This window comes from Harmonia axyridis, chromosome 4 (genome assembly GCF_914767665.1).
Source record: "Harmonia axyridis chromosome 4, icHarAxyr1.1, whole genome shotgun sequence".
Lineage (NCBI taxonomy): Eukaryota > Metazoa > Arthropoda > Insecta > Coleoptera > Coccinellidae > Harmonia > Harmonia axyridis.
The window spans coordinates 44,514,261-44,529,481 of NC_059504.1; the positions used below are offsets into that span (position 1 = coordinate 44,514,261).

The following is a 15,221-nucleotide window of genomic DNA, read 5'->3' on the forward strand; positions in this document are numbered from 1 at the left end:
TGCAGTTTTTTTTCTGTAGCATGTAATGCTGAATAGCTGAATTATTTAACCTTAAACTTTAAATTCATTTTGAATCAAATTTCTAACTGCATTCGATCTATGGATTGTGAAAAAAAAATTGTGTAATCTCATCAATAAATCTGAAAAACACAAATTTGTGTTTTCAACTTTTTAAATTAGATACTATTGCTTGAATAACATCCAGAAAAACAAAAAAATTTATATACAAAAATAGTTTATTCATAACAAAAATAAATACAATCAATCTTAGAAATAAAAGTATATCACGCAGAAATCTGCAGTTCCAACAACAAAACTAACCTACCCATGGTAACTGAATACCACCAATTCACCCAACGAGAAAAATGAATAGGTGTTCTAAATTAAGACCATTCGAGTCTGTAATGGGATATGACGCCTAATATCATTAAATTTGACAATTAAACAACTCTCGTAGTGTCATACAAGAAAAAATGTCGCAGAACAGCTGTCCCAGTATAAAATTCCCATAGAGTATCAAATGAACGAACACTTTACGATGTCGGCGAGTAAAATAAATAAAATGCAACATCCCAACTAGATCGGGAATGATGAATTGAAGGCCCCATACCGAGATACCACAACTGAACTTGTAATTCATTCGAAAAAACGAAAAAAAGAATTCTGAAAGACCGAAATAGGCTCTTTGTCTTTTCCCAGTTATTTAAGTTAGTTTCGACAAGGTAAAGTATTCGTACATTATCGGATTTGCATTGTTAACCTTTTTGAATATTATTTCTGAAACAATCTGAACAACACAGCACAAGGTGAGAATGTCGGAGATCAATTTTTAACCATTGTCACAACTGAATTATCATCCCTAACTAGATTATCACTGAAATATGGAAGATTCACGTAACAAACATAACAAAAGTTTTCACAGAAAACAAATAGGTAAGTATAACTTCTTAAGGTGTTTCTAGAGTTGCGTATTCCAGTCTCCTTCCATCCTCCACATACTGAAAGCTCTCGATAACTTCTCGTGTGCCGTGTAAGAACACACGTTGCCCAAAATGTCGTTTTCGCCGGTGAGATCAGGGGAGGACGTCGATAGAACGTGATAGAGAAATGCTATATACCTGGACGCCAACTTCAAAGTTTGAATTTTCGACAGCTTATCCGACGGCAAGGTGGGTATGCTTTTCCTCAAACTGGCGAAAGCCTCGTTCAAGCTTTGAGTGCGTTGACGTTCTCTAACATTAGCCATAATCCTCTGGTTTTGCACGTCTTCGTACGATTGAGGCATTTTCCTTCTGGATTTCTTACCGCTGAAGGAATTCTCGTCGTCTGAACTCGTGCATTTTCTCTTTCTTCCGTAGGTTTTAGACTTCAGCATGTGCATTGGTTCGTCTTCGATTTCCACCTTGATGTCCATGTTGTCCAGTTGGAGCTTTGAGTCTAGGTATTGAGGGGGTTCTGGGGGGTTCCTGTTAGCGTCCAACGGTTTGTGGTAATACTGATTGTCGTAGTACTTAACGTTGTCCTGCAGGAACTGCTGTTCCCTGTTGTACTGGTAGTAAAAACTGAACTGCGACTGGTGGTTGTTGTCTTCCATGTGAGGCAAAGCTACCGGCAAGTATTTATCGGTGGCGTTTGTTAAATCCATCAATTTCGTGGTAGAAAAATCTTCGTATTCCGACGCGACCAGCTCAGCACTCTCTCTGTATGAAGGCGACGAAGAGTTGCTACAACTACTGCTCTCGTACATTTTGAACTGACCGGCACACCACTATTTTTACGAAATGTCGGGAAGGCGGATATTTGAGACGACTTCAAAGATACTGAACTTAAGCCAAAGTCGACCGGCACCGTAGCCGTGATGTATTCCTTGAGATCTGAGATAACTCGGAGATTCCTCGACCAATCGGAGGCCGCGGATGTTCCCTTCCCAGATGCTTTCTTTTTTCCGTCCTTCTCCGACTTTTTATCTCGCTATTCCTCTCTTTCTTTCTCGCAGAACTTGGGTTTGTCTTGTTTGTATTGTGTTTTACGAACTCCAGCCTTCGGATTTAGGTGTTTTTGTGCCTGTGTTCCGATAAGTTTTTTTTTACGAATTTCCATTATCAAGGCTGATTGGGATTGATCAAAAAACGATCTTTGTTTACGAAGAAGCGATTTAAAAAATTCGTTCAAATTTATTGCGGGATTCGAATCGAGTCTATCGATATTCTATTAGCCCTTATTGTTCGTGTAATTAATATGATTAATTGACAGACTCAATCCTTATGTTAAACATTCTCACGTCTAATGTTACAAATGTGTTAAGATGAATTTAGGAGCAAATATGTAAAACCATAATATATTTCATTTTCCATGTTACTCTTAAATACACTGAGTCTCCAATCGTAAATGATTTTCAAATCACATCGAAATATTTTAATCTATTGTATAATGAATTCAAAATTCATTCACAATTTTTTTTTCATGCTTGCAAAAAATTTATACTCGTGATTCATTTACAGAAATTACTTCTTTCTTTTTTATTGATATGATTATTACCGACGTAGGTATCCAATGAATTTAGAAAATTATTATGTTGAATATTTTTTTAGAATACGTACGGAAAACTGAAAATAATTCAGCGTATTTAATATCCTAAGAAATTATTCTCAATATTTCATGAACCATAATATATTTCATTCTCCATTTTACTCATAAATCCAATGAAAAAGTCTCTGAATCGAACATAATTTCCAAATTACGTCGCAATATTTCAATCTATTATCTAATAAATTCAAAATTCATTCACAATCTTTCTTTTCATACTTGCAAAAAATTTATATTCGTGATTCATTTACAGAATATTCTAAATATTTTTGTATTCATGACTTATATCTTCCTTTTTTATTGATATGATTATTACCGACATAGGTGTCGAATGATTGATAAAACATGAATATAACAAAATTATTATGGTAAATGTTTTTTAGGAATACATTTAAAAAACTGAAAATAATTCAGCGTATTTAATATCTTAGGAAATGTTTCTGAATGTTTCATGAAGTTCATAAAAAAATCCAAATTGAAATCTACATTCGATTTCATTCATTTGAATACTTTCAGGATGTTTTTCCAATTTGCTGAACATAGTCAAGAATATTGAGTCTATTTGATTTGGATTTGACTCAATATGGTGAAAGGCAAAAATAAATTGATCTGATTTTTTTCAAAATCTAGTTTTGAGACGTTATAGATACATTTTAATCTCTAATAGCATCAGAAAGCAATGATCAAATCAACCCAGGTACCTATGCCTTTGTATTGTTGAACAAATGTACTTATTACTTATATATTATATTATATATTATTTTTATAGGTACCAAACTATAACAAATTGAGATAAACATGTATATATACCAAATATAAATAATTTGTCAAGATACAGAATTCTAGAGGTATACCTACCAACAAATAAGTTTCGACAAAACTAGTTAATTCTTGTCATTTATTTTTACATGGAAACTAATTTCATGAGAAGTTAGAAGTTACTGCGTTGAAATGAATTAAATTCATTATCATATGCATTATTCAATATTTTCAGAAATGGAACATAGAAATTGTCCCAGAGAAAGAATTCGACCACCTGAAATTCTGTTTTTGTTGTGCAATGTTTACATCATTGAATAAGAAATTTCCCCGTTTCGAGTTTTTTTGAACATGTAGATGCATGAGATTTTGTAAAAGGATAAATTCAAAAATATCACTTAAAAATTGTTATTTTTATTTTTAAGTGCGCAAGTAGGTACTATACTTTTACGCATATAAATACAATATTACGTAAAATATTCTTCCTTCGAGCTCCATATTTCAAATTAAGAATTAAAATGAAAATTTATTATATTTTATTTATATTATTATTTATTATAATCATGAAATTGAAATTTCAATTTTTTCAATGAGCTGAGTGAAGTTGCTGTTTGAAATTTGCTCCATAAAATTAAACAAAACATTTTCATTATCTACAAAGATCGAAAAATTCCTATATTTTCACATAAACGCGCGTACAAGATTTATACATTGTTCTTAGTTCGATCTAGTGAAGAATATTTATGAATACTATTTTAGCATTCAAATTTATAATAATAAACTACTAATATTAATATAAGTCCTCGGTAGTATAGTGGTCAGTATCCCCGCCTGTCACGCGGGAGACCGGGGTTCGATTCCCCGCCGGGGAGGATATTTTTTTGTGTAGAAATTGAAATTTTACATATTTTATTCCAAATTAGAACCAACTTCCATGCGAAATATTTTCAAAATTGACTTTCACAAAAAAAAAACGAAAAAAATTATTTTTTTTGTAATAATGCTCACATAATTTGTTATATCATTATGAAATATCGATTTATTATTTATAAATTTGATGAAAACATGAATCAAAATTCAATTTTTCTCTTAAAATTCGAATTTCGTTATGTTGTATTGATCCACCCATCTTAAAAGTTAGATTATTGTAACTTGAAGACCAGAAAGGAATACCTATAGTAAGCCAATTTCAATTAAATAATAAATTCAGAAAATCATGGAATTGAAGACAAATAGTGATATAAATTCATCGAATAAAATATTATCTTACTTTTGATCGCGAAATAATAAACCCCACCTGTTTCAAATTTATGAATGTGTGAAAACCAATATTCTCAAACTATTCTTAATAGTGTGTACAGGGTGTCCAAAATTCGATGCATATTGGAATCATCTCGAGAACTACAAGAAGAGAGAAATCTTCAAGGACATCCGATCTCTTTTTTCGAAATAATAAGATATCGGAAAGCACATCATAGATATCTTGATTCGTTCCCGAATTACAGGGCGTTTCTGAAAAACTGTTTGTCAAATTTTTCGCTTTATCTTGGTATCTGTTCGACATTCTAGAAATATACTTAAACGTTTTTTTTTCAATTTTTATGGTCTATATGATACTTATAGCAAGTCATCGAAATAAATTACCGATTAAAAGATATAGAGGGGAGTATATAATTGTCATCAAGTCATATACAGAGTGTTCCATTTGAAAAACACCTACTCTCATTTGTACCTCTAAAACAGTAGTTAATTTCTATGATCTGTTATGAGTTCCATATAAACCATGAAAAAAAGAAATTCGAAAAAGAATTTTTCGAATATCTCGAACAGAAACCAATATAGAGCGAAATATTTTAAACCGTCATTTCTCAGAAACGCCCTGTAAATCGGGAACGAATCAAAATATCAATGATCTGCTTCCTTATATCTTATCATTTCGAAAAAAGAGATGGGAGGGGTCCTTGAAGATTTTTATTATATTAAATATTATCAAATACCTTCTAAACAAATATTTTGTTCTCTATTAATAAACTTTTTTGAATGCATAATTTAACTATTAATGAATATATCAAATATAAATCTGCTGTAATATTGAATAAATAGCCTCCAAATAAGTGCTTTGTTGATAAAAAATATGAATTTCTCTCAGTGCAGTATTTTCGAATTCAATCGTCCAAAAAAAAAAACTCAAAATACTATCGGCACAAAATGTAGCCAATTTTCCATGTAACCAACTACTAATAATCCAACAGTGAGCTCATAAAAATTGCCGAAAACACGCGATTTTGGCCAAAGTCGCCCGTAAAATATGACACCGCTCATTTTATTTTATACTGCACTACGTGTGGCGTACCAGAACGCATAAATTTAATTATGCCGTGTCAACATTTCGGGAAAAATCCGAAAATGCGGGTGAAATAGAACACTAATTGACTACATGGAACAAATCCAAGGGGAAAATCGAAAAAATAAGATAGAGAGAGTGAACGGTAATCGCGAACAAGTTTATGATTAATCTGCTGAAAATTCAAAGGTTCGGATTTCCTTTGATAAATATAAATAAACGTATCGGAGCGGTCGAGTTTTGTGGATTAATGATTTAAACTGGAGCTTAGATCTAATTGACTTTTGACAAATGTCGGGGATCAATTTTAAAATTAGCGTTGTCACCCGTTGCCCCGCCGCGACGGGACGTTTCCGCTTGCCGGCACGTATCGTTTTCATAAAATATTGAAGAAAATCACAGAAAACCAAAAAGTCATACGTACAGGTTGATTCATATATCTTGGTTACCGCAATTTCCTAGAAAACGGCCGCATACATTTTTATTTTGCAAACTGCGTTTTGAGTCAGCGAAAAAAATAAAGACGCCAGGCGTCGCGATGCTGTCAATTTTTCTCCCAGGAACATACTTTTTACATTATCCCAAGATGACTTATTTCTATTTTTTTTTTCCAAATAACGTTTTTTTCAATTGCGAATCTTTAGCGATCCGCAGCGAGTTTTATATCAATTCTATTCCTTTCATTTTCTTCTGTACTGTGACAGTATGCCTTGTTTTGGAGTTTAAAATATTATTTTTTACTTAAAAATAAATAATAAAATTATTTCAACAAACAATTTCAATAAACTATTTTTTTTTATTAACGAAACATCTTTTATTTTCCCACCTTCAAGATCCATACATAAACTATCCACTTTGTCCGTAAAGTATGGAACAAATTCATTTTTAGCTAAACAGACCATTTTAAGAAATAATCCTGAAACACGTCGATTTTTTATTTTAATTTACCGTATTTTAAAATAATAATCTAATATACAAGGTGAATTACTTTCGAGTAATGACGTCACCGTCATTTTTTTAAATGGAACACCCCCAATTTGTCTTAATTTTCGGATTACTCTAGCTGAGCTGATTCCAAAAATGTATCACATCTTGATTCCAATTGGTACAGGGAGGACAAAAATACAATAGTTTGGTGTTTGCTCATAAATAAGTAATGCTTAACATTCTTTATCAGTTAAATTAACAATATTACCAAAAATACTTATTGTCTTGCGGCAATTGGTTTGAATGTAGCACCCTGTAGTTTGTCACATTTTTAGATAAAAATGAGCTGTTTCAAAATATGTTTGATACTTGTGGTCTAGCAGACAGAATATGAAAGAAATTATTTCTTATCAATTTAAAAACATGTAATGAATGTAACAAACTACAGGGTGTTACATTCAAACCAATTGCCGCTAGACAATAAGTATTTTTGCTAATATTGTTAATTTAACTAATACAGAATATTTCGCGTTACTTTATGAGCACACACAAAACTGAATGTAGCAATTTAAACAAACAATTTTTCAAAAACAAACGACGCATCTTTTATATGCCAACATTCAAGATTCATACATAAACCATATATTTTCCTTATTTCATTTTGAGTTACTTTAGAGGATCCATCGGGGCATTTATTTTTTTTTATTTGCATCAAGAATTCGAAAATACATGGATAGGAACTATTGGACCCATCAGATATCCACCAAGATCACCGGACCTAATGCCCATGAATCACTTTCTGTGGGACACCCTAATAATTTGGACCATTTGAAAATAGCAATAACCTCATGCACCGATTTAAACCCCAACATTCTGGCAAAAGTACCTTGTATGGATCATAAAGTGGGCATATAGATTTGAAATGTTTCGTTTTTTATTAGGAAAATTATTTATTAAATATACTGATAGAGAAATATTTTGTTACAAAGCCTCTTTGATTTTAAAGAATAAAATCATATATATGCCTCCAAAATAATGCATACTGTAATATTACAGAAAAAAAAAATGAATGGAATAAAATTAACATGAAACACGCTGCAGATGGTCAATGGTTTGAAATGGAAAAAAGCTTATATTCGGTAAAAAATTTCGAATGGCATAACAAATGTTTTGCCGACATTTACGCGCATTTTAAGTCAACATTGACTTATACAAAACAAAACTATACAGACTAAAAATATATTCAGCTGCTTTCTAGAAAATTGGGAGGTACCAAGATAAATGCATCGCCCAGTACTTTTGAAGTTCCCTTTCACGCGCTTGATCGAGTTAACAGGTCAATTTCGGGAATTTTGGGCAGTAAAAGGCTATAAACGATTAGGTACCATAATGTTCGCCTGTACTGCTGTGAACAAAACTTCCGAAGTAAAGGAATTCAGACCTGTAGATTTGGCATTTCCAGAGTAAGTTTTGGGTCTGAATACGTTGTTGAGCTGGGTGAAATCCTGGCAATACGTAACGACACGGTAATCAACGTTGATTTCTTGAAAATCTTACGGTCTTTTTCAAAGCGCAATACTCAGAAATTATTCATCACAATATTGTGTTTAGATACAATAAGTTGAATTCAGTACTGAACTATTGAATTGTATGTTGAAATTTGATTTCAGGGTTGTTTCTGAATATATTTATTGTTTACTATATAAACTGTCATTTGATAGGCAACGTTTCGGCCAGTGCCCTTTTTCAAGTTTGTAAAATATATAAAAAACATACTTAATAAACATCACAATGGAACTAACAACAATCGAACAAGTATATAATATAGGTAAATTAAAAAAAAAACTTTACCTATATTATATACTTGTTCGATTGTTGTTAGTTCCATTGTGATGTTTATTAAGTATGTTTTTTATATATTTTACAGGCTTGAAAAAGGGCACTGCCCGAAACGTTGCCCAACAAATGACAGTTCATATAGTAAACAATAAATATATTCAGAAACAACCCTGAAATTAAATTTCACCATACAATAAAAAGTGAACAGGGTAAATAATTAAATTAATGAACTATAGAATAACCACACATGTTTTATGAAATTAATTTGAGGTCCCATATGAGACCTGCATATTTTATGACACTTTTCAAACTGACTTTTAACGCTAAATTCAACGATATATCATACAATGTCATTCAAACTTGATATTCAGGTGATTTTGACCCTTATCCAAATTTCTTTGGGTCGGATCTGTATTACATTTAGGTACCTTTAGTTTAATTAACAACATGCGATACATTTCGATGAGAAAATCAACTTACTCATCTTGAACTAAATGGAACATTTCAGAATCAAATCAAGAAACAAGTAATAATTATTTACATATTTCAATTCATAATAATCAAACGAATTATCATTTAATGAAAGAAAAATCGAATGATTTTTCGGAAGTAAATGAAAATGAATGAAGTAAGTGTTCGAAATGTCCACCATTTTGTAAAATGCACTTAACGGTTCTGGAACGCATACTTCTTATACATTTGCTTATTTCGTCTTCTTGAATACCTTCTAATACATTCTCAATCTTCTCGCGAGAAATCACTATTGTTGGATTTGTCATTTGTTCCGTTGAAACAAATTACAGAATCTAACATTATTTTGATATCATTACGATATAAGTTTTGCAAGGCTTGGTATTGAAATTTAAAACCATTGTATTCGCGTCTCTTGACTATTTTATAACAGCAGTTTTTGAAAAATTTTATTCACTACAGATCCGACCCAAAGAAAATTAGATAAGGGTCAAAATCACCTGAAAATCAACTTTGAATGACATTGTATGATATATCGTTGAATTCAGCGTTAAAAGTTATTCCGAAAAGTGTCATAAAATATACAGGTCCGTATTGAAAAAAAATGAGGTTGAGGGTGGCCCAGAGAGCACGAAACGTTGGATACGAAATCTGATTACGTCAAATTGAGAACAATTTACTGTCGAATAAAAAATTCCTGTAACATTTTTTGATAATAATTGAAATGAAGTGGGAAAAAAAAATCAAAATGACAGATTTTACTTTTCTTATGATATCTCAATAACCGGCCCTGATAATCTCGATTTGTTCGAACTGCTTGATAATGCATCTATGCATGCAACTTCTTCTCCATTTGACCGACCTTCTAACTCTTATGGTTTGAAAGTTACCAATACAATCCAATTGAAAAAGTGGCCACCCTGTATTAATTGCAATTTTCGAAAATTGATTATTTCAAGCCATTAACAATAAATATTATTATTTCTCACCTGAAAACGCATTTCTCAACATCTCAGCTTTCCGTTCCTCCCATACTCCATTAGGCCCCGATAACACGTATACAGGATGGGAAATCTACCGCCTCATTATCTGGACCTGCGTCATTATTCATAACCTACAAAGAGAGCTTTATTAAAATCGAACGATTTTTCAACATCACCAAAACCACCTACCGTGACACCCACGACGATATTTATAACTTAGGGATCTTTTTTTTTTCGATCGGCGTTGGCTAGTGTTGAAAGTACCCTCTCCGAGACCTCGTTTTTTAGGGTTGTAACGGCAGATAAGATAGATTCGAAACGCGGGAGAGCAAAAGCCGTAGGGCTGTCAGATCGGGGTGTCCAACATGAATTATTACGCTTTTAAACCGCCATGAACAAGGATCGAATTTGATTGTTAATAATGGGGATTTTAATGTGGGCGTGTCTAAGGGATCTTTTCCGAATGGAAATGGAGTTGATTGCCAAGATTTTTGAGGTTTGGGATTCATGAAAAAAAGCAAACTTTTCAGTACCTACTATTTATTTCCTCTTATAACCGATGTTTTTTTTCGAGGTATATAACTTCAAATTGGCATTACTGTTGAAGATGGCGATCGATTTAACAGCTGTCAAGTGATTTATTCTCAGTTTAGTTTGGCAATTCATCATGAATAGACTCACGCCTGAACAACGCTTGCAAATAGTGCAATTTCATTTCGAAAATAATGGTTCTGTGCGGAATACGTATCGCGCACTACGTCCATTTTATTTTGTTTAGCGATGAAGCGCATTCTGGTTGAATGGCTACGTCAACAAACAAAACTGCCGCATTTGGAGTGAAGCTAATCCTCAAGTGTATGTCGAAACACCGTTACATTCAGAAAAACTGACTGTTTGGTGCGCTTTATGGGCTGGTGGAATCATTGGTCCGTACTTCTTCAAAAACGATGATGGCCAGAACGTTACAGTCAATGGTGATCGGTAAAGAGCCATGATAACTAACTTTTTCATTCCTGAATTGAACAACCATGATGTCCATGAGCTGTGGTTCCAACAAGACGGCGCAACATGTCACACAGCTCGTGTCACAATCGATTTATTGAAAGACACGTTCGGTGACCGCCTAATTTCACGTTTTCGACCTGTGAATTGGCCTCCAAGATCTTGTGATTTAACACCGCTAGACTACTTTCCGTAGAGCTATGTAAAGTCATTGGTCTATGCGGATAAACCACAAACCCTTGACCATTTGGAAGACATTATTCGCCGTGTTATTTCCGATATACACGGCCACAAATATTGGAAAAAGTCATCGAAAATTGGACGTCCAGATTGGACTACATCCGAGCCAGCCGTGGCGGTCATATGCCAGAAATCATATTTAAAATGTAATGCCACAAGATTATCTTGCGGATAAATAGAATTCATGTCAATCGAATAATCCATCGTTGTTTTATTGCAATTTAAAGTTCTATAGCTCTACAAAAAACACCCTTTATCTTACCTATAACAGAAACTATTTCAACTCGTTGTCACAAACATATTCTATACAGGGTGTGACTGAATAAGTGCGACAAACTTCAGGGGGGGGGAGATTCTGTATGAATAACAGACATGACAGTTTGCTATACAGGGTGATTTATTAGCTCAACGACAAACTTTGCCATATGAACGGTTATGTAATTTTAACAAAAAAAAACATTAAGAGAATACGCTCTATTAGTGATGACGTCACACACCGCCATTTCAGTTCTCCTGTCAGTGTTCGGAATCCAAACAAACGAATGGTCATTCAAATTAGTACGTTGTCGTTGGAGAAATTGACTTATTTTGATAAATAAGATTTTTTGAGGAACGATTTTACTATTAATTGATAGACAGAAGGCACGAGATTAATGCCAGTGAGTTCGAACTTGAAGTTCAATTAATAAACAAGGCTTTTTATAAAATCTGAAGAATGATACAGGATTCAAACTTACTGGTATTAACCTCGTTCCTTCTGTCTATCAATTAATACTGAAATCGTTCCTCAAATACTCTTATTTATGGAAATAAGCCAATTTCTTCAACGACACCGTACTAATTTGAATGACAATTTATTTGTTTGGATTCCGAACACTGACAGGAGAACCAAAAATGGCGGTGTTTGACGTCACACTAATAGAGCGTATAGATACTTATTATGTCTGATTTCAGTTATACACTCGTCGTCAAAAAAACTCACCCACCTAAAATGTCGCTCGGTATTCAAGACCTGTTATAATTTTTCATAGATTTCAATTGTTTCTACGCCAAGTATTAAAACAAACTCCAGAAAGGCTTTCCAACAATATTGATAGTTTCATTATACAGAGTGAAAAAATCCATGTATATGTATTCAAATTTCTGAACACCCTGTGGTGCAGTTCAGGAAATTTGTAGAGTTCACGCTCACTTTTTTGCAAAAACCATCTTCTCCGCCATCTTTCAGTTCATATTTCACCTTGATATCTTGATATCATATCGTATTTTTTCATACACAACCCTCCCTGAAGTTTGTCGCACTTATCACTAACACTCTGTATACAATTTTCAGAAACTCACAACTCTGGAATATAATGACAAGTAAGAGACACATCTGATTCAACACAATGGTTTATAGGTAAATTTCATCCAAATATACAGAGTAAGTTTTGAGTATAGAACACCTCGTTTATCTCGGAAACTGATCACATGATTCTTATAGATTTTGATGGGCATGGTTCTTGTGATTTACATTGTTGCCAGATCTTTTCTTTTTCCGGAACATTATGAACTTTGTTATTTCAAATGGATCACTCTGTATATTCTCTTGACTTTAGAAATACCTAAGATACTGAATATTTTCAATGCAATGTTCCCTATACCTAAATATACGAGATAAATTTCGGAGTTACAGCTACATTTACATTACCTTCGCCAAAATTAAAATAAAATAATACATTTAGATGACTATAAACATAGATAGAGGGAGTATACGCAATTTTTACATGTCCCCAACATGGTAAGATTACGTTGTCGGATTGTGATATTATTTCAAATCCACAATTTTACTATATCGTTATGAATGTATATTATATTCAATAAAATATATTTATTTGAGTGATTCCCGTTTGAATATGGCAATTTGAATATTTGGAATCAGATGTTTTTGCTAATTGTCGAATTTATAATAATCAGAATATTTATTACTTTCTGTATCTACCTGCTGAAATCCAAGGTTTGGCAACTTTTGATCTCCTAGTGTCATCGCTTGTTTCACGTCGTTTGGCGCACTTGAAGTTTGTTTTCTGAATTTCTGATATATTTAGGAATTTATTTCAATATATTTTGAGTTAATATGGAAAGTTGATTCACTATGGGACATAAGAAGTGCGTTTCTTTGTGGAGAAACTCGCGAATTGAGTTAAATATCGTATCACTGGTATGTTTTCATTTCCGCGCGCTTCATGTCAAATTTGATAGTTCATGATAGGCACAAAAATGGGGACAAAATTTTTTAACTGAAAATGACATATGTCCCTCTATCTATGTTTATTACTCTGAGATATAATCCAAATCTAAAATATTTCAAAATAATTAATTACTACACAAAACGATGCACAATCTCTCATCCCAGAACGAATAGCTTTCCACTCATACCGGATATAAAAGAACCCGTGTTGAGAAATTCCCATTTTTCCTCATCATTCATCATCAGTATCAAGTTTCGAAACGTTAATTTATCGAATCGAAGGCTTCCCAGTATAATCTTCGGCATCAAACTGCCTAGACTACATCTAGTCTTGTATTGGGTACATGAAGACGCATAATAAACTCCGTTGACTGAAGACGAGATGAGTTTCAATTATATGTTGTTTTGTACTTCGTTATAGACTGTATACAAAGAAAGTAAATGTTTATGATTGCTGGCATAAAAGTCCTGTCTCTTCACATAAACAAAGAGGGAAATGTTAACACAGCGCTTGGGAAACACTGGTGAATTCCTTTATGGGCGATAAAAAATTGTCTGTTCAAATAACCTGTAGTTTTTTGTATATTTTCTTTACTCTATCGATGGACTACGGGATAGTTGATCACTGTAAACCTTCAACATGCTTTTAATCGACCAAAGTTCAAGCTTAACTGTCATATGAAAAAAATACAGTTCAGTTTCTTGTCTGGAATATAATCCAGATTTTATTATTAGATTGAAGATCTTGATTAGACCTTTGATATTTTAAACAATGAAAACTACCAGGAGAATTACCGTACAATCCAAACATAAAAGTTCATATTAATTTAATATTATAAGTATTAAAAATAAAAATGAAATGATAAATTGACATCAACAATAATTCACTTATCAAAATAAGTTTTGAACCAATTTTCCATAATTCACTAAATATTGACCGCAAATTCTCTACTATACAGTACAGGGTGTACACTTTTAAAAGGCCTAACTTCAAGGGAAGATTATACAAGTGATTTGCAACAAAAAATGTCTTATAACACACGGTCGAAATGTTGGTGATTATTCTTCAATTTAACATTTTTTGATTTCACGGAATTTATTACTTCTTTCTATGAAACCAATTATATCTTATTCATTTCTGCTTCCCCATCCAATTTGATCATATATTCCGAAAAAGCATTGAATTCGCCTTAATATGAATGGTCATGAGTGGCAAAAGAGTTTTACTACTGCTACTTCATCTAGGGCACTGAGTTCATGTCAAAGATTTTACCAAAAAAGGGTAAATGACCAAACATATGCGTTTTCTTATATTTTTTTTTGAAGTATGGCATAAATGAACGAAGTTTTATATGCTAAAAATTTAACGCTTTTGAGATATATATTTGAATTCATTGATGACTCATTCCAAATGGCATACCCTGTATTTTATTTTTTTATTAGACAGCAAATTTTATTTCCGAGAAATTCTCTTCCAAATGGAAAATAAAATTAAAAGCTCAATATTTAAATTTGAATAAGTCATCAATGAATTGTCTCATTTTGAACACCAAATAGGTAGAGTTTTTAATAATTATCAAAATGTCAGTAGGACTTACCTCTGTTCTTCTAGTAATTACTTTCAAAATCTTATTCAAATAAATTGATTCCTCGATTGATTCATTTCGTAGTAATAAGGTTTTTCCAAAAACTCTTCAATTACTGAAAAATCGAAATTTGTAGGTATCTCAAAAACGGGCTGAAAGGATATTAAACTTCAAACACATATCTGAAAATTCAACGAAAAACAGGGTATCCCATAAAATAAATATTCCAAAATTTGAAATGACGTCCTTCTATT

General features: G+C 32.6%; 1 protein-coding gene and 1 non-coding gene across 2 annotated transcripts; one reads left to right on the forward strand and one right to left on the reverse strand.

Moving 5' to 3' along the window:
* Positions 1–218: 218 nt before the first annotated feature.
* On the reverse strand, positions 219–1,864 carry LOC123678566 (twist-related protein 2-like). Its single transcript, XM_045615667.1, has one exon. It carries the CDS (start codon positions 1,745–1,747, stop codon positions 959–961), a length of 789 nt encoding a protein of 262 aa, XP_045471623.1. The 5' UTR covers positions 1,748–1,864; the 3' UTR covers positions 219–958.
* Positions 1,865–4,145: 2,281 nt separating this feature from the next.
* Trnad-guc lies at positions 4,146–4,217 on the forward strand. The gene has a single exon. It is a non-coding gene; the product is annotated as a tRNA-Asp (tRNA).
* Positions 4,218–15,221: the final 11,004 nt, after the last annotated feature.